This window comes from Buteo buteo, chromosome 1 (assembly GCF_964188355.1).
Source record: "Buteo buteo chromosome 1, bButBut1.hap1.1, whole genome shotgun sequence".
NCBI classification, from domain to species: Eukaryota; Metazoa; Chordata; class Aves; order Accipitriformes; family Accipitridae; genus Buteo; species Buteo buteo.
The window spans coordinates 43841440-43863065 of NC_134171.1; the positions used below are offsets into that span (position 1 = coordinate 43841440).

At 35.7% G+C, this 21626-nt stretch overlaps 1 protein-coding gene across 1 annotated transcript in view; it reads left to right on the forward strand.

The window, feature by feature from the left end:
• The window catches only part of SPOCK3 (SPARC (osteonectin), cwcv and kazal like domains proteoglycan 3), a 231752-nt gene that overhangs the window by 135803 nt on the left and 74323 nt on the right, over window positions 1-21626 (forward strand). The window contains exon 5 of the mRNA XM_075028940.1: window positions 11439-11565. Coding sequence (XP_074885041.1) covers window positions 11439-11565 — 127 coding nt within the window. The remainder of the gene's footprint in view (window positions 1-11438; window positions 11566-21626) is intronic.

Here is a 21626-nt window from a genome sequence, read left to right on the forward strand (position 1 = left end):
ACTGGAAGTCGATAGGAGTTTTCTTATGAGTTCAACAGGACAAGGATTTTATCTACAATCTTTAAATCCTAACCTACACATGACTGGTATAAATTAAAAATGTTACATCTTAACTTTGCTCACTGACCGTTGTACTGTAGAAGTTATAGAACGTGAGGTTTGTATTTGATGATGTCAGCTTTGAAAGATGTAGGAAATTAGCTTGTCTCCCAGGATATATAATTTATTTACCTTCTTATATTGCATGTATCTATTAAGTAATGATCTTTGCTAAGTAACGATAGGTGATAAGAAGATTTCTCAGTGTGGCCTCTAGATGGCATAGTGATTTGGACATCCTGTACATTCATATGATGTCAAATGGATGCCTGCATAGAAAATAACCTCTAGAGAAATGAGATCCTTTACTGTAAAAGAAAATAAAATTAAAATGCAGTATTTCATATTGTTTTGTTGAAAGAAATTACAGATGTAACAAAACTGCCAACATTAAAAGAACTGAAAAATATATGAATATACTAAGAGATCAACCAATGCATAGTTTAACTGTCTTCTAGAGGTAGTGTTGTTTTTATACCTTATAGAAGAATTTGTCATTTCTCATCTTCGAGGCCAAAATAACTACGCTGAAGAGCCAAATCAGATTTCCTGTGATAGGTGAATCACTCTGCTCTGCGCAAATGCCTTCTTCATCCAAATTTTTCTTCCACTGTGTTCTTTACTTCTGAACCTATATTTATAATCTTCCCTCTCTGGACCCACTTAGTTCTAGCAATTTTTACAGTTCACAAAGACTCGGTAAGCAGGATACATGCTACCTAAAAGTACAAAATTATTTATCGTCAAATAGACAAAATATGTATCTATGACTAATTTGCAGTCAGACTAAATGTGAAGATGCTCTTTACCTCTTGCAAGATACCCAATGAATCCTTGCTGGCCAGACAGTTCAATCAAGTATAACAAGTGTTGTCTTCCATTGTTCCTTGAAATGGGCTGATCCTCAGTTCAAACAACACTGAAGCTCAGTTTAAACTTCTGAATCTGTTTTTTCCTTTTATGATTTTATAACTTTTCATACTTGTTGCTTGTTTTCCCCCCACCCCTGACTATGTCTCAACAATCTTAGTTCTGTCTGCAGTTTTACCTTTCTTATATTGCACGGTTCCACTCTACATAATTTCTCATAGCTCTTTCTCACAATTTAGTAGTTTCCTCAGAAGTCTAAGCCAAGGTTATTCAGCCATGCCATATCAAAACTTCAGTCCTTAGGAGGACAGCTAGGCAGTTAGCTGTGAGTTAACTCTGTGAAATATGTGCCATTCTTCCTCACTCTGATGGTCCAAACTTCAGATACTCATGGAGTGATGGAGTGTGTTTTGGTGCTCCATTGACCTGCATGTCCAGATTTCCTTCTTAGAGATAGTGAGAAGATGGTTTATGCTCAACTCTCACCCTTAGTGGGTGAACCTCAAGTTTTGGCAGCTTCTGTGGCTTAGGACTTCTAAGTCGATTTGTGGAGTAGGCAGGAGTAAAAGGCCAAAAGTTCACAGAAGTCATACAGAAAATTACTTACATCTGTGGCTTTCTTATTAAAACAAACCAAACCCCCTGGACTCTGCTGTCATCTAACCTGATGTCATGGTTTAAGCCCAGCTGGCAACAAAGCACCACCAGGCTGCTTGCTTACTCCTCCCCCGCCCTGGGATGGGGAAGAGAAAATGTGAAGAAAGGCTCATGGGTCAAGACGAGGACAGGGAGGGATCACTCACCACTTATGGTCACAGGCAAAAGACAGACTCAACTTGGGGAAAAAAACAATTTACTACCAATCAAATCAAAACAAGGATAATGAGAAGTAAACCCAAACCTTAGAACACCTTCCCCCCACCCCTCCCTTCTTCCCAGGCTCAACCCCACTCCCGTTTCTCTCTCCCTCCTCCTCCCCAGCGGCGCAGGGGGACGGTGAATGGGGGTTGGGGTCAGTTCATCACACCTTGTCTCTGCTGCTCCTTTGTCCTCAGGGGGAGGACTCCTCACTCTTCCCCTGCTCCAGTCTGGGGTCCCTCCCCCGGGAGACAATTCTCCATGGAACTTCCCTGGCATGGGTCCTTTCCACGGGCCGCAGTCCTTCAGTCACAGACTGCTGCAGCGTGGGCCTTCCCATGGAGTCCCGGCCATCTCGGGGGGCATCCCCCTGCTCCGGCGTGGGCTCCTCTCTCCCCGGGCTGCAGGTGGGCATCTGCTCCCCCGCTCCCCTCCATGGGCTGGGGGACACAGCCTGCCGTCTCACCAGGGCTGCAGGGGCATCCCCTTCTCTGGCGCTCCTCCTCCCCTCCTTCCTCACTGACCTCGGTGTCTGCAGAGGGGTTCCTCTCACATTCCAATCCCCCTACTCACTCACTGCCGGTTCCCCTTCCTAAACCTGTTGTCCCAGAGGCGCTACCACCGTCACTGATGGGCTCGGCCTGGGCCAGAGGCGGGTCCAACTCAGAGCCAGGGAAGCTTCTAGCACCTTCTCACAGGAGCCACCCTGCAGCACCTCCCCTGCTACCAAAAAACCCTGCCACACAACGCCAAAACACCTGATTATCCACTAAGTAGTTCAGTGTGTATTCTGAAACGATAAAAATAAGGATGAAGGATGTCTCCAGTATCACTAGGTGAGAATATGGTTTTGATCTTTTGTAGATCTCAAGGAATTCAACAGTTCTGGTGTTTAAATATCTTAACATCTATAATACTGCTATTCTGTGGGAAGATGCAGCCTTGTTCCTTGTCTTCAACAACACTTTATACCAGTTTGTACAAACAAAATAGTTTATTGTGTTCAAAATTGTAAATACTCATTTGTTTAATGTCTCATAATTTAGATATTGTTTGCGCTCATGTACCTCACTAGTTTTTATTGACGTAACATTATGTGTCTGCTACTTTAAACAGAGAATGTAATAGAGTTATTACAGATATTAAGGGTCAACTTACATCTCTATCTTTAGAAAAAATTGAGTGCAGTGGTTTCTGTGACAGAACATGAATGCTTTCCATATCTCCAGTATTTGCCAAGCAAAATCTGCTTCAGATACGTGTATGTGACCATTTCTAGTTAAATATATAGGAAATGCATGGAACTGTCAGATCGTTTCATAGGAATGCAATAGGCATATCCATAAATAATGCTGGATTTTAGTGGAAATTTATTATATATTTTTGACTTCACAATGCATATCAATGTCTGTGTTAGATAATAATGGACAAATCATGCTCTGTAGAACTGGTGCTCCAGAGAGTGCTGTCTCTGTAGTCTGGGGCCTATGCTGGAAGGAGAAGTGAAAGACAGGAGGGGTGTGAAGAATGTGCTCATTTTTGCCATCTAGATTTTACTGATTTTCCTAGGATGTTTAGGAATAGTGTCAGCTGGGAAGGAAGGGAATTTATAATTATGGAAGGAAGAGAGCAGGATTCTGATGCAGTACTTGCTATCTCTTTTAGTACAACTATCTTCTTAATCCTTTAACAAGTCTATATTCTGTCATTGTCTCTAGGCAATATGTGAACATCCTTTTTCTGTCTTTGCTCTTTAACTACAACAAAAGATTTTAATAGGAACTTTTTAAAGAATAGCTATAGGTGGGAGGGGGGACTCCGAGATGTTGAGCTCAAAAGAGCTACAATTTTGAAAGCGTATTTGGAGCCTTTTCTACAGAGGTCAACTTTTCCTTCAGATTTCAATAGCGTTCTCTTACCATGAACTATCTTTTTTAACACCACATACACATAATTGACTACCATCTGGAAGTTAGGGGCGTTGGTAAAAACATCTGATTACTTTTTTTTTTTTTAAAGTCTAAGTCTCTAACCCAGCTTTTCTTTCCCTTTATTTGCCCATTATCTCCCAATTACCTACCCTAAGTCTCTTTCTTTTTTTTTTCTTTTTTTTTTCTTTTTTTTTTCATTTACGTAATTTGGATTTCCTTTATAAATTTTTTTTGTAGCTGTATGTCTCCTAAAGATGTGACTGACCATATAGCAGTTCTGATCAGAAAACTATGATAACAATGTAATGATTTTGACTCAAGCTTTTTTTAATGTTGTTCCCTCTTTGTAAGTTATATTTTAAGTGTTAGAAAAATACGTGCTAATCAGTGCATAACTATATAAAATACAAGTGTAGCAATGTAAGAGGTCCTAAGAAAACCTTCAGTCTACTTTGTGCTGATAACCTTTCTTCAAAAAAAATCATACAGGATTGGTATCTCTAATAGGCACTTTTTATACTTCAACATCTCAAATCTTCACCACCCTGCCTCCCCTGATGATTTACATAGTAATTTGTAACAAATTACTCTTTGAAATGCCTGTATCATTTGCCAACATAATGGAAAAGAAGGTTGGCATGAGCACTGCATTGAGCTGCTCGTATATTAGGTCCCTTTCACCTCTCAAGCAACTCCAGGTAAGTTAAATAATGAGAAAACTCATTTTGGTGTTGCTGTGCAATCTTTGCTTTTCTGTCTCATTAAAATACTTTACTAGCTAACTTCACTCAATCAAAATGAAGCAAATACTATTCCAGGAAATTTCAGTAGCATTACTTAAAACTGTTGGTTGTTGGTTTTTTTAAGTATATAAGGCTGTTTTGTTTAGATTTTCGTTTATTTTATAGACATTTAGAATAAAATACTGATTTCTCTGCTTGGCAAGAGTAGGCGGAATGGTACTGAAAATAATGGAGCTGTGTGACAACAAGGCAAGAAACTACCTTAAAGTGTAAACTTATCTTTTTAATAATACATGTAGGTGGAAAGAGGTAGCAAGAATTTCTATCTTTAAGATATCTACTTGTGTTCCTTCTCTGGTATAAATGAGTAAGTAGCATTTTCTTTTTACATGCACAGAAATAGTCTTCTAAATTCCAAAATAATGCTGAGTATATATGCTTACTGATCCTGACAAAAATGATAGATCATACATAATTTTCTAATATAATGTCTTGGGTGCAGATGCTGGGAAAGAATAATAGCTGAATTTATATAATCTCACGTGTTTCTGCCAAATATTATTTTGGTCCATCAATAAATACAAACATCTTGCCAACACTTAATTTAAAATTGCTAAAATATATTGTATTTTGATTCCCATATTAACTTTATTAACCTTTGCTTTATTTGTCCCAGATTGATTTAATTATTATTACTTTCTTAAGACAGATTTTTCTTGTATTTGTTAGGAATAGTGCAAAATAGTGAAACAAGTCAAAATAATATAGACATACACACACAGAGACTGGCAATAATGTATTGGTTTCTTTTGACATTTGAAAGAAACATCTCAACAATATATTGACAGCCATAGTTTTCTTCGAGGATGCTTCCACATGAAAAGGGAAGTTTGAAGGAAATCCAGTGAACTCTAATGAAAGCAAATTAGATTCCATGATACAAGTGTTTTCTCTGATTATGTTAATCTTGCACAGCCTGATTGTGTCCCCCAAAGGCCATGGCAAAACATAATCAGGCAGTCTCTAAATTGGAATAATTCTAAAATCTCTAAAAAATGCAAATGTAGTAAGCAGAGAAGAGTTACAAGAGTTCTTTGAAAGATTAGGTTTTTAGTAACTCAGATTTGTTTCTGTTGGCCTGTATTTGAAGACCTGTGTTGAAGATTCTCAAATCTAGCTATAAAATATCATTTTTTCAAATGAATTGGGCACTTGTGCATTTTATACATATCATTAAATAAGTCATGTTGCCAAAGAGTTGCTTGCAGCTAAATTTTCAGTGGGTTACATTAACCATTCTCAAACTATTTGCAGGCATGATGACTGTGTATACAGGAAGGTAAGTTTATGTATGCAAACAGGTACATAGGATAGAGCAATTGCGCAGATTGGCTAATTATGTTTCTAGGCATGCAGTTGCATATGCAGTCTAAAAGCATATGCACGATTTGGTGTATGCAAATTAAAGCAATCACAAGTGTTGCTGGTAAATTAAACCCATATATTTAATTTTACCCTTTAGGTGTCAACAATGTCAGATAAGGTGGAGCTTCTGCATTCAGTAATAGTTATTTTATTACTAGACAGATTCCAAAGCCCTTTTCACGAAATTTAGAAGTATAAAATTTGTCAGTGGAAGAGGTTGACTTTTACATGGCATCATATATTTATTGTGGCAAAATACTAACAAGTGCAAGAACACTTATAGTGATTGCAGTGAAATCGCAAAATTAAATAGCAGAATTTTAGTAACTACAGGTTGCAGTGATGTGGGTTTTCTTCTTGCATATCAAATAAAAAAATAATAAATACAAGGAAGAGGAAAAAGAAAATTGCTTTCTTATAGTAACGTAACTGATTTCTTTGTTTACTATTTGTTTTGCCATCTTAACGTTTTAAAATGTAAAAATACATTGCTTTATTTGCATATCTCAAGTTGTTGTGGTTTAACCCCAGCCAGCAACTAAGCACCACGCAGCTGCTCGCTCACTCCTCCTTCCCCCACCCCATGGGAGGGACAATCAAAACCAAATAAAACTCACGGGTTGTGATAAGAACAGTTTAATAATTGAAATAAAAAATAAATAATAAAATAATAATAATAATTTTAATGAAAAGGAAGATAACAAAAAGAGAGTGAAATATAACCTAAGAAAGACAAGTGATGTACAATGCAATTGCTCACCACTTACCGACCAGTTAGTTCCTGAGCAGCAGTCGCCCCCACGCCAATGCCCCCAGTTTATATACTAGACATGACGTCACATGGTATGGAATACCCCTTTGGCCAGTTTGGGTCAGCTGCCCTGGCTCTGTCCTGTGCCAACTTTTTGTGCCCCCCCCAGCCTTCTTGCTGGCTGGGCATGAGAAGCTGAAAAATCCTTGACTTAGTCTAAACACTACTTAGAAACAACTAAAAATATCAGTGTGTTATCAACATTCTTCTCATACTAAATCCAAAGCTCAACTTTATACCAGCTACTAGGAAGAAAATTAACTATCCCAACTGAAACCAGGACACAAGGAAATGATGACAGGTTATTTATATTGTAGTTAAACAGTATTTCTGTATCTTATTTCATGACATTGTGGACATACACCAATGATCTTAATTCAAGATGATTTATATCTCCACAGTAGTTTCTCAATTATTTCCATGTCAATAGTTTGTATGTATGCTCATTGCCTAGCTGTAAAAAAAATAAACACACCACCTGATAGCAAAGAAATAGTCAATAGGAACAAATCTGATGCAGTTAAATAATGGTGAAAGGAAATGTTTGAGTACATAAGTAAATGCATTATTAATATATTTTATGAAATGCATGTGTCTACCATAACTAGTATTAAAACTGTTTTTAATTGACCTTTCATATTTGTCTGTCATCTCAGTGACTGACAATCAAAAAATAGCTGTTCAGCAGCTCTGATAATACAGAATCTAGTTTCTGCACCATTGTACTAAAGCTTCTGAACAGATGTTCCTTGAAAGCATTTCCATAACCAGGTATCTCTGGATTGATACCTTCAAAGTATCATTATTTATAATTTATTTATCATTATACCAATTCCAAGTTTGGAAAAATGCAGATATTTTTGTTTTGTAGAAACAGAAGTTACATATTATTAGTTATAGAGAAACAGAGATTTTTGAGAAAGTGGTCTGCTGAAGGTCTCAGGTGAGTTCTATGTATAACAGGAAACTTGACTCTCTTCACGCTAAATGAGTACCCTGGGACAACCTGCAGTTAAAAGCCTAACAAAGCAGAGATTAGTTGAGAGAAGGTAATCTACGTGACTACATAAAATATTTTCAATTTTCTTCATACCTCTCCGCTGGTTGTCACAGATTGCAATTTCCATGTCCTGAGCTTCTTCTAGTGTCCACCCCCCTTGTGGTCCTTCCTGAGACACATCATTCTCTTTTCCTTCCTTTGGGTGATTTTACTTATCTGTTTTCCTCTGTTTAAAAGGGCTTCCTCCCCCCACCCCGCCTCTGTCTTTTCATGTCTTTAAACTTCATTGAGGGCATGTACAAGGGTGCAGATATGCTAAAACCCTGTAATCACCACTAGTCCTTTCTTTGATGTGTTTTAAGCATTTGTCATGAATTAGTGGTTTGGGCAGCTTAAAGAATCACTGTCAAGGGTATTAGCAAAAGTGAATTAATAGAAGTTTATAAAAGCACGACTTCACAAAGTTTGATGGCAAGGTTCACTCTATTACTTAATACACAGATGAAGCGTACAAAGGAAAATTAAGTTAGGATCAAACTAGAATGATTTATACAGAGACCAAAGACGCAAAAGGGTAAGGGAGAAACATACAAAGGGAAATCGAGTTAGAATTGAGTTTTCATGATTTGCATGGAGATGGGAGATGCAAAAAGGTAAGGGAGACGCTCCCATTGAGTCACGAGGTTCAGAGAAGACCCCCTTGCTTTCTAAACTCCTGATGGAGCATGGGTGTGGCTGGATCTACTCCTAGTCCCAGACTTGGTCAATGATTTTTGTCTAAAGGGATTATATGTGTGTAGCAGTAGTCTGAGGTTCATTCACAGTTTAAGGTGGATCGCAAGATTTAGCAGCACTTAATCATTGACTAATTTAACATTTACAAAGTGATAGAATTTGCTATAATCACAACAGTAGTTTAATTATAGATTTGAAAGGGCATTATTTATACTGTACTTGCTGTTGGATACGTAGGTCAATTCGCATGCATGCACACACACTCAAAGATAGAGATAGATATATAAATAAACAAAAGGTATACCTGTTAAAAATTCCCCTCGAGTTCAGTGAAATATTCACGTCAAATGTCTCGGCATTTCTCAACGGGCAAAGGGTTGAGCCTCAAGGAGTGAAGGGTTTCAGCCCAGATCTCATTGTCAGCTGTCGGCAACAGTCCTCTGATTTTCGTAATCTGGGAGGTTCGCGAGCTCTGTGAGGCATGCACTCAGAGGGAGATGCTGGTCGCAGCCTGCTGCGGTCCAGGAGATCTCAAAGGGCATCACTTGGGACTGCTGTTTATAGGTTTGCAAGATGATTGTCTTTGGTCAGTGTAATTTCATTCCAGCCACAATTCTTGTCAGGTCAGACACCTTCAAAGCTGGGCCATGATCCAGGCAGCAGGAGTTTCAGGTACAGTTAGGGAGTGCCTGACTGTTCTGACTGTACCGTAGCCAGGATAAGAAAGCACCAGGTTGTCCCAACTCGCTGCACAAGAACACAAGGTTGGCTGATCCTGACATCGCAATATGACCCAGGGTGGGAGGGCTGCACCACCACAGCATTTACACCCAACAGCCCCTGTTTGTCTTAAAAATCCTGCTTCCAGTTTCTGTTATTTGCTGGTATCAATGTTGTTCTCCCTGTTGATGTCTGGAACTTTTGTAATTGATGAATGCAGCGTTTTAAACTTACTGTATTTCAGATAAATAGAAATTGCACCATGCTGATAGTTGTGACTCTGGTCCTGTCAGTAACCTCAGGCTACTGGGGCACTTCTGGAAAACTGTGAGCTATAAAAGTAACAAGAAGTAAGAGAAAGATGCAGCCATCTAAATGATCGAATTACACTGGAGCTCATGTGGATGATTGGAAAACTCTAAGTCAAGTGAGAGGAGCAGCAATAGTCAGGTTATTACTATATTTTATACATAAGCGAAGATTCAACTTTGTTCAGTTCAACAGTTCAGCTATGCTTTTCTTTACTATAATAGAAATGAAATGTGTTATAGTCTTCAAATGATGCAACTCAGCAGAAAGGATTGTTATTTATTATTAATTAGGGTGGTACATTTGAATTGTTACCTTTTTTTAATACTTCCTGATGGACCTAAAAACTTCCTGTACAGATATTTTACCACTCATTATGCTACATGTAATTGAAGCTATTACTGGCTTTTTCAGCAATAACTGATAATTTCTCTGTACAACTTTTCAGGTTCCTGTTTACACTGTAAAAAAAACATGTACTTCAAAATTTCACCACACAACATAATCTGAATGTAAACTTCTATAGATTTATGATTTTATTTATTTTTTTTTCTTTTTAAAGACCATAGTTACAGCCAAAATCATGAACAGCATAAAAAAAATGAGCATAGCAGAGAAATGGGGTTTTGGTTTTGGTCATCATCAGTTTGCTGTTAAGTGTGTGCTTTTAGCGTTTTACTCTGCACATCATAAAACCAGAGGATGAGGATTTTATTTTCTCTAATTTCCTTTCTTTTTATTACTCCAGACAAGTTCTTCTCAAACAGTGATCATGACTAATTAGCAAAATAGTTCCGTATTATCTGTAGGTGAATCAAGAGGAGAGACTTCTGCTCCATTAAAGAAGATTTGATTTAAGTTTTTTTATAAGATAAATTTGAACATTTACTACTTGAGTGTGTCCTGATAAGTCATTGCTGTATTCTAAACATAATCATTTTTAGATTCCTCATTAAGATTCCAAGCAGAAAACACAATATAAAAATCATGCATTATTGTTCTATTTTCTTATTTATATGGAAGTCATTAATATATAAAGCATATTGTAGGTCAGTCTATGAATCAGGCAACTCTCATAAAACAGCTGTTTCAGGATACAATGGCTACTAAATGCTTTCATCATTGCAAAAAGCAATTGAAAAAATTCATGAATAAAAATTAATTCAAAGCGACAGAGAGAAAACATCTTTGTCTGAGGATGGCCATATGCCACAAATTACTGAAGGCTAGCAGAGTATTCTGAGGAAGCATCAGTAACTTATTTTCGACTTTTAGTCTGACCCAGTGTAGCTTTTTTCTGTGTTAAAATGATCCACCTAGCTATAACTATCTGTTTGTATAAGCATACATGTATACGCTTATGCAGATCAACTCTGTGCTCCGGTGGATTACCTTTTTTTTCCTTTGAACTTTACATTGGGTGCTAAAGTCTGAATTTTATGAAGTATAAGCTGCGAAAGGCAGTGGTCAAAGTGGGGCAAACAGTACTCTGAAGGACCACCTACCTATTTCTATAGAAGTATTAATGATATAATTTTCTAATATTTAAATGTTACCTCCTTCAACACCAGTATTAATACAATAGCTCCATTCATACTATTTAATTACAACAACAAAAAGTAAATACCACACAAGTCAGACGTCTTTCACTGATTAATAAGTGTAAGAGTCACCAAAGCATCATCTTAATCATCTTTTTCTACTAAGGTGTTTTAGAAAGATAAATATAATACACACGTATCAAGTATCACTACAGTGAGTAATGTACAAAGGTGAGCGAGTATATACCAATGACTGTGCAAGCTCTTTACTTAGAAGACAACTTTTTGGCTGAAATCATGTATGGCTTACTGTTTGTAAAGGCTCATTAAAATACCCTGAATATGTTCATTTTTACTACTGCTTATCAGAATTACATACTTTTTGTTTACTTACAGTATGAAAGAGGCTGGTTTAGGCCATAAACAGTGGAGGGGTGGTCCCATTTCATCAAACTGCAAGCAGTGTCCAGTAGTTTATACCAGTCCTGTTTGTGGATCAGATGGTCACACATATTCTTCTCAGGTAAGAATTAAATAAAGAACTAAATTATTTTTTCATTGTTCAGTCAATTCCAGCTCTTGGAAAATAAAATACTGTATTGCAACACAAATCAACATTTATTTGTTTTGTCTAAAATAGATGTTACAGACTGCAACCTACAGCAATTCTAGCGTATTGTAAGACAAAAAAGCAAAATGGTAGCAAATCCTAAGCAGCATGAAACAGTAGTATCCCCAGCAGCATAGCGTAAGAGTGTTCCACAATATAATGGAGCTCCAAGTTAAGTCTGTCTGTGACAGACACCAAGGCAGGGTTTTGAGTAAGGAAAAACGTGTTGCATGTCCCCAGTTTGGGGTTGGATAAACATGTTAAGTCAGATTTTCCAGTTGACCATTGAGGGGATGCTTCACATTCCAAGCACCTAGGCATAGATGTAACATACCCAGATAAAAAAATATAATAATGTAAATAATTGTTGCATATCTTTCCTTCTTGCAACAGTATTTTATGTATTTTAAGATGATAACCAAATGTTCCTTCTGTATTCCAGAACCCTCCTGTCTTTTCTGTCGTTCTTATTTGGAGACAGAATAGTAATTGAAAAATGTTACTGTCAGTTTACCCAGTCATTTTTGAAGAAAAGATTTTGTGCTGGTCATGCTGAAGTCCAGAAAGCATGGGACTGCATTAGTACAGAGCTCAGGTGAAACTTGTGAGATGGAGGGACTTCATAATGCTGAAAACAAATCAATTTGTTTAGCATCCTCTCATAAAATTGGTTTATGGCTATTGGATTGAACACTTAAGTATCCTTTCCAAGGACATTTTCTTCTTGATAAAATAAAAACATCAGACTATAACTAGTGTTTCCTCAACCTTGACAATTCTAATGCTTTTATTCTAAATCTTACATTAGAAAATGTTTTTCTTACTAACTGAATATTTAGTTATAGGGAACTGGTCAAGAATTCATTGCTTATTTCCTATTTTATCATATAGCAATGTTGTATTCTAAGTAGTCCCATAGGCAGAAGTGACCGTTATGGTCTGTCATGGTCTGGTCTGAAGTAGATGTACAGAAGTCTATAAATAATGATGATATGCAGATATTTTTACAGCAGTTCATGTGTTAAAGGTGAGGGTGTGCTTATCAAACAGAATGACGTGAAATGAGTGGATTAAATAGGTACTCTCTGCTTCCATTCCAGTGTGTTATCAGAGTTGCAGTCAGTGCAATAGGACATACTATCCAACCTCTGTATCCCTTACATGCATATAATGCAGAAGTAATGTAGCATGAGAGAGCTTTTGAAGGGTTTTCCTTTTGTCTTACACTACCTCATAATGGTAGATTTCAAATCTAAGTTTATGGCAGCAAAATGCTAAAAAAAGTTAATGACCACAGAAGATAATGTATTAGCCTATAAATATTAATTTTTATTTCTTTTCAATGATGTTATGATTTCATATTCTATGGTGCAGTTGCATGAAAATAGAGGTCATTGCAAGGTTATTTCAGGAGCAGTCATTTTAAAAATTGACATGAAGACAAATATTTGTGTTGCTTTACTCCAGGCAAAGTTTAATTTCATTGTGTCATCAAGCTCCAGTAGAAGTTTATATAGCAATTTTCTTGTATTTAGAATGCGTTTGTCAATGACTGTGGCAAATTGTAGAACACATTTTCTGAAAATAAGTCAGTAAATAGTAATGGTATTGTAGAACACAGCCAGGCAGCTGGCAGTTATCAGATGGACACTACTTTAGAGTGTATGCCCTCCCTTTTCAGGCCAAACCCATGCAAATGTTTGTATTAAGTTATGTAACTCTAGATATTTCACACATGTTTTTTGCTTTGCGGAAAAAAAATTATATAATGGGTAGACAATGTAGAAAGAAAGGTTAACTTCTAAATTGAGCTTATCCAGAGTCAGGTAAGGATGTTTTGTTTCCCATTCATTTTAGCAGGCTAGGTTAGGTTCACTGTGTTCTCAGCCCACAATTTGTCCCATGCAGTCAGTGTAAAGTAGAAGTAGCAGGTGTCAGTTATTCTTTATTAGCATTACAACAATGTTGAATAAAAATACTATGTGCTGAAATGTTGAGTAATCAAAGTGAATGTTAATTATTATGTGAGAAGAAATTCAGTATAAAGAGATCCTACAGTTTCCTTACCAGGGTGGTGTTACAAACAATTTTTAGTTAATAGCCTTTAAATAATACTGCATGTGTTTTACGCTTCATTAGTCTAGTTTTACCTTCTGCATTTCTCTAAACTTTGGCACTTGAAAGTGCATTATTCATTTTAACTCTAGGAATTCTCAAGCAGTGCTGTAGCATAGGGCTAGTAAGGTGAATTTTTTATGAAATATTTTTTTCTCCTCTGAAAACTTCATGTGATTGATGACATCCCTATAGGTATAAATAGCAATACAAATAATGTTTTGCAAAAATAATGGGTCTAAACTAGCTTCTCAGACTAAGATGGAAAAGTTATAGAAAATCAGTCAGAAAAGAGGCTATGAATTCTTGATATATTTTACAGATAGATAGGTGTGTAGATTTAGATTTTTTTAATATTCAAATACTTCTTCAGTCTCCCAGATTATGATTCCTTTCTCAATAGAAGGGTGAAAGAGAGCCACTGGATAAAATCACACTGTGTCTAGTGGGGGGATTTTGATACTGGTTGCTTACTCTGTGCAAATTTTGTTTATAATTTTACATGAACTAAATTCCTAGATTTTTATTGTCAGGATATCCCATATTTAACATTGTTCTTTTTAAATTAATTGCTGCCTTTATTCATCTCGGGTCTTTTTAAGAATTTACTTAATAATCTGTATCTCTTAGCAGTGTGTTTGTTATAAGACAGCTTGTTTGGAGCAAGCATAAAAATAAGTATCAACATTTTTAATCTTTGATGTTATTTTAAACATTGTCCTATTATAAAAGTTAAATTGATTTAAATTTATTTCTTAGCTTATTGTGAGTTTTCAGGTTACATGCCTGAGCTGTTGACAGTTCTTTCTACTTAAGAAAAGATTGCTAGAAATAGATTTACTATTACAAAATAGGTATCTATTTTGTAATAGTAAATGAAAGTAATTTTCACAGACCTGGTTCAATGTATGTCAGTGCTACTTTTTAAATTGGGCTAATCCACTTGCCTTTCGGTTTTTATCTGCATTGTTACCAAGCAATCTGCTGTAGACTTAACTATCAGTTGAAACGTAGCCAAAAATAGTAAGGTTAAATCATTGCCTGCCATCTTTGGTAATAAAATAATGCAATCTCTCTGAAATAAATTATTTGACAGCATGCTGGTCCACATTTTTGCAGCTGGAAAAAGCAGCTTCTTCCAGGTGCTCTGCCAGTACCAATTTGTTTTTCTACTAAAACCAACAAACCATGACCAGCCCTCCTTCCACCCCATCCTCTCCCCTCCCCCCAAAAAACCCCAAACAAAAACCCTGTAATCTCATTTCTTGAATGGGACTGACCAGTAGTCAGTGAGATAAAATGTATCTTGCTTGATTGATTCATGGAGTATACTTTATGAGGATAAACTGATCTTTACAGAAATACTGGAAACTCCTTGTTTATTGTTTAAATGCTTTAAAAAGGCTAATAATAAAAAATCAGGAAATGAGATTGTCTGGTTTTCCAGCTTCCGCCATCAATGGGCTTTGCCAGTAATGCTTGTAATTTTATCTGGAACCTTTAAATTGACAGGATGTGGTGTTCAAAAAAAGGCAGAGAAACATCAGAAGGGTGACTCACTTCACTTAATCCAGTTTTCCAAATAGGCTGATGTACTAAAAATTCCAAATTATATATAACTGATCTCTTTTTATCAACTGCATTCAAAATAAATAGCTGCTAAAGCTGTAGAGAATGGAGATGGTAGCTTAGATGACTTTATGGAACCTTCAATATTTTGAAATTCTGAGCAGCTCAGTATTTCTTAGACTAGGATGGCATATTTATACTAGCAAGAATTGAATTTCTTCTTTTTCATTTGCAGAATGCTGTGTTTGTTTTATATCAAATTATGTATAGGATTTACATTAAAATATACATAAACTTTAATATTTCAATAAAAAATTAAAAATGCTACTTTATGGATTGGAAAATATTTTCTTAAGCCTCCATCTATCTAATAACTTTACATTGTTTCTTAAAAAAGTATAAAGTTTTCTCTAGAATAGAAACAATCTAGCCTGGAAGGACAAACTAATAAAAGAATAGGACAAATAGGGGAAAGTGAAACAAGTGTCAGTGTTTATTAAATAACTCTCATATCACAGCAGCAGTATACTGATACGAAATAATAAATTTAGAAAGAAGTCAGATTCAGAACCTATTCATGAAAATCTAAATTTATATGTTAACTGTCAAACAGGACAGCCAGTAAAACAAGAAAAATCAAATTGCTTAAAGTGAAGTTGAGAAGATAGTTAAAGATTCAGATTTCTTAAAGACACACATACTTATCTGGAGAACAGTCTTTCTCTGAATGGTAGCTTTAACCAGCAGAAGTTAATATTTTGAAAATAGTATTGAAAATGCTGTTACTAGGATTACAGCTAAAATAATCAAGAATCATTCTGGCACATGAATTCTTTTCTGGGAGAGTGTATCCAAATCATATGCAGGCAGAAATGTACAGGAGCTTCCACTAGCATAGTTATGCTTGTGGAGTGATGGTGGGGAGCAGAAAACAGTTCTGAAAAGAAACCAATATAAAGATGGGTCTGGAGCATTAAGGACAATAAATAATGTTCTTAAGTTTGCCTAGCTTTTTGAAACATTAAGGCACATGAGAAAACAGTGGAGAGGATAGTGATGAGCTGTGCTGATTGCAAGAAGGGGATCAAAAGAGAAGATTGTCTCAGATTTACCAAGCGGAAGCTCATTAGTGAGTGTTGTTTCAGTAGAGTGGAGGATAAAGAGGGTGGTAATCAAAGAGGTAGTTAGGTGGGATAAGAGGGTTTTTATGATCTTGGGAGGCTTTTGTTTGGGCATTTGGTGGAGTTTTTTTGAAACAAATGGGAAAGAACCTTTTTATAAAGGAAGAGAGAGAGCGGTTAAAGACAGTGGGCATGAAACAAGATACTGTCAACCTAGGGAACAAATTTTGAGAGTCAGTAGCAGACAATCTGTGATAAGAATGGGATTAAAGAAGATGAGATTGAAAGTGGTAAATGGCAAACAAGAAAACTGTCTCAGGTCTTGGCCTAGTCAAAACATTCAATTATTACAGTAATAATTCTCTGAAAGAAGACCCCAAAGAGTGCCGTTGTAGGAGATGGTATGGAAAATGCAGGTAAGCACTTATTAGAAAGGAAGAAGTTTAGTGGTGTGTGGTGTAGTTCTGTTCTCGTGTCTCTGACAGCCTTATATCCCACCCCAGGCATGTCATTCCCTTCTCCTTGGAACATTCCTTCCTATGTCCCAGGGGCAAGGGAGAGCCATGGCCACCTAAATTGTCCTTGCATTCAAGATATGTGAGGAAATGGAAGAAAATGTAACAATAAAGATGTTTCTCATTTGGCTATAGATATATGAATGGGATGATTATACTTTTTTTTAGAAAGCAGTTTCTCTCTTTCTATCACCAGTATGCCATAGAAGTCAGTAAGTTTAGGTCTTTAAAAGGGATCATTTTCCTAAATTTATCCTGTAGGGTAAAATATGTAGCTACACAATGGTACCTTAAAAAAAGAAAAAGAAAAAAAAAAGCAAAAAATCTAACTTAAATGCCTGCCACCTTTTCTTCCTCTGTTATTTTCTCTTAATTCCAATGCACAATTTGTTTTTATATGCATATCTAAACCTGACTGCACTTCCTAGCGCACTGAACTGTGGGACTGGGACCTCGGGGTTTTTTTTCCTTGAATATGTCTCCTTGTCTCCTCTTAGTCATAGTGGAATTTAAATATATGCTTATCAAGTAGCAGTGAACCCATGGATCATTTTATTGCTTTAAAACAGATCCTCTTCCATGTACCATGTGTTATGGAGAGTTATAATAAATGTAGATTGGTTCTAATTTCTTTCCCTTTTTCTGTATATTTAATTTTCTTCAAAATTAATTCTATTTTTCCTTTTAAGAAGGGTTTTGGAACAACATAGATGTAGCGGGCACAAAAGAAGATGTACTTAACATTACTTAGCCATTTTGGTTTTCTTTAGCAATTAACAGAACAGTAAGCATTTTAAAAGCTACAGAACTGCAAATGAAGTGAAAATTACTTTAAAAAATGTAATTATTCAAATTAAAATTTTTTAGAACTTGCAATTAAATTTAGTAATCAAACAGAACAAAGTGTTTAGCTTCTAAAAAGATATTCTTACATGCTATTGATGTAGGTCACACTTGCACTTAGCAAGAAACTGAAATGCTGTGAAGTTTCAAGTAGTAACATCAGACACAGTAACAGAAATGTAGACCAACAGTGCTATAAACTAATTATGCTGACCCAGAGAAAAAGAAAAGCTTCAGTCCTAGTAATTTCACAGATGTCAGTAAGGTAAAATATCTGTAACATTAAAGAATTATCTTTGAAGTCTCACTCTTTTTTTTTTTTAATTTGTAACTTTGAAAAGCTCACAATGAAGTACTGTAAACATGAACCAATTACTATGTAGATATTTCACTGAAGACAAACTCACATGTATCAGAATTGTTTGAATATTCCTTCAAGTTTTCAGTATTTCTGATGCTCTAATTCCAATATACTGGTTTTATATACTTAAGATCCTCTGCTTAGAATACATCCGTAATATAGAATTTTAAAATTATTTTGAAAGGGGGTTGATGTTTGTGTAGTCTTCTGTTAAATGCATACTAATCTTATTTCATGGTCTTTAATAAGACACATTTAGCATTCAACATTGTGATACTAAACAAATACATGTTGTCATAGCTCAGGCATATTAAGATTATGGCTGTAAAAGAATACAGTTCTTCAACTGAACCACAGAAAACTGTCTGGGATTCAAGTTTTCTAATGGCACACCTGGTAACCACATTCACTTCCCTCCCCAAATCATGTCACTTTAAAATATCCAAAGCCACGTATGGAAACATCCAGAAGTTTCTGGGTTGTGTGAATTTCACAACACTGGGTCTTGCTGTGAAGTTCCTGATCACTTCAGGACTCTTTGAACCATTAATATACACCTGCCACTGTCCCTCTTGGAAGAAAAAAACACAAAACCAACCAAAGACGAAACCTTGAAGAAATTGATATTCAGAAATGTTCAAAATATTTTAGCCAGCTCTCAAACAAAATCCTTAAGGTTTTCCTGAGAATATGGAGTCCTTCAGAAAACCTGTCTTATGTCTGCCTTTGTCAGTTTTCTTCAGGGGTGTGGTTGTGATCTATCCCAACTTCAGTAATTTCTGGCAAAGAGAACTGTCCAACCTGTTTGTTTACATGTCCAATGATTTTTAAGCATCTGCTTTCTGCTAAATTTACAAGCAGCAAATAATAACAGACCTTTCTTCCACAAGTTAAGACATTGCTGCTTGCTCTGCTTCCTTGTTTTTCTACATTAATCTTGAATCAAATGAAACCAAATAGTTCTTAGCAAACAGATGTACTCTTGGATGAGATCTTGAGTAAACAAGAAAAAAAGTATGAAAGTAAAATCACTGAAGTCCCCAAAGAACAGATCTGGACATTGATGAGAGCTGAGAGACAGACAGGGATCTGAAAAATATGACTGGGTATCAGAGGTAGGTCCTCTGCATCATAGCAAAGTTTTAGAAAAAAAATGGAGCATTGTAGGCCACCGTGGACTTACTGGAAGAGAAAAATAAGAGTTTGTGTAGCAAAATTTGCTGCTCTAGCTCTTAATTCAGAAAGACATATGAAGACTTGGCTTTGTGTTGTCCTGATTTTAATCCATATGTGTTTGACATAGAACAGGGAAGTCTTTTGTATGTTTTAGAGATCAAATACTAACAGAAAAAAGTAGAAAGATTTAGGCACAGTTCTGTGTGTCTCTTCACAAGACATATCTCTGTAAGTTCAAGAAGAGATACATGTAATCTAAGGAAAAACATCCATGCTTTGGAATATTAACCTCCACTTGCACAATAGCATGTTTCTTCCCTGACAGGGTGAAAACCATTATGAATGTGGAATTTCATAAACATTTCCTTCACTGATAGCGCATGTAGCCTTCTATTTTGGACTGTTTAATAAATAAAATCTAGTACTTGGAGTTCAAATGAATTTCAGCATACATTTCTAGGTGGGCGAAAAAAGAGTAGAGAGCTGTAGAGGCAATGGTAAGAAAACTGAGAGTGCCTAGGTGTGTCTAACTTCTGATCCAAACGGTGATTCTGTAGTGCGATGATGAAGGTTTCACCTAAATGTAAGTAACCATACCAAATTTATTTTTTTTGCTTTCTCTTTTTTTTTTAACAATTGACATAGTATAGTTTAAGTGTCTTATAAACTTGGATGGGATAACCCAGCATGGACTAGCTAGGTCTGTGCACATTACTTTTATTACTTTCATTATTTTTCCTGTAATTGAAGACTAATGAGCACGCCCTTTAGATGCTATTTTAGCTCACATATAACTTTATAAATATTTCAACTTAGATTTAATTAGATAAATTGAAATTGTTTAATTAGTAATGCAATCAGCCAGCATGGCTTAGGAAGCCATACCACATTAAAAATACAGTGATAGTGCATGTTAATAAGCAATAAGCAGATTCTTTTAACAAAAAATTCCATGCTTTTAGAAGCCATTTGTGTGTTATTATAAAGCTTTATAGCTTTGCCATTACTTTTATTTTAGCATTGCCATTATTCAGAAATTTGCATGTCAGCTGAAAAATCAGTGAATATCTTTCTTGGCTGAATTTGAACCAAAAATAGGCAGCTGTTTTTAAGATGGTTTAGGAGAATTAAATGGTTTTGCTCACATTTTAAATTTTTCTTTGAATATTAATTTTCAAATTTGAAGTGGGAACTTGAAAAATGTAAAGTTTGTTTTGTCTGAGCAATATTCCTTTTTCTATCTCAAGAAATTTTCTCGAAATTGCAAACCTGTGAATGCCAGCAATGAGGTACACCAAGGATCTCATGTACATAGAGCGTTGAGTGACATTCTGTGCATCTGTAGCTTGGGTCTGCTAAAAGTGATGAAGTTTGAAACAAGGAGCCTGGTGAAATGCTGAAAGTTGGACTATATGGGCAAGAGTTCTGAATAAGAGTCAGAATTTATATACTTAAGTATATGCATGTATATGTCAGAAAGAGAATTTTTTTTATATTAAGCATGCTTACAAGAAGCTGTTAGTGTATTTTCAAACTGCATCAGTGTATATAATTTTGGAATAAGCTAAGATCAGAAGGAATAATGTAGGTAGGAGTAATATGGTTATATATTTTTAACCCTTTTGTTAATCAGTTTTTTTAAAACACTCTTGAAATTTTTTTTTTATATTTTTATATTTGAAATATCTTGTTTTTTACAGAATTTATTGTCTTCAAAGAAAATTGAAATATTAATTTGGATATGAGGTAATATATTACTTTTTTTACACAAAAAATGACTAGAAGCATTATTATTAATACTTTTGAATTTACTGGAAATAGTATGTTTCAAGTAGGGATATCACAGGGTTTTGTCATTTAGCATTAATTAAAGCTTTACGTTCTCATTTGATGGTATAAAATATTAGTCTACCTGTTTGCAAAATGTGTAGAATAAGATGGTTAGGTATATATTTGCCAAACTGAGTAGGTGCCTAAAAATTCAGAGGGCTGACTTAAAAAGCACATAGGTCCTTAGAAGGATTTTCAGAAGCTCCTAAGCATCCTGTGTCTCTAAAAGCCTCCAAGTATGAAAGCAAAGAAAGGTAGGTGCCTAATTTGAATAATCCCAGTAGGCATCTATCTGCATGTTTCTGTGACTTAATATGTTTTCTAGGGTGTCCAAAAAAGATTTAATAGCTAGTTGACCTGATTTCAGGCTTTTCTTTTTATGCCATTGCACTGCAGAGCACTGAAGAAAACAGGCAAGAGCTATAGAGGTGAACAGGAAGAAAA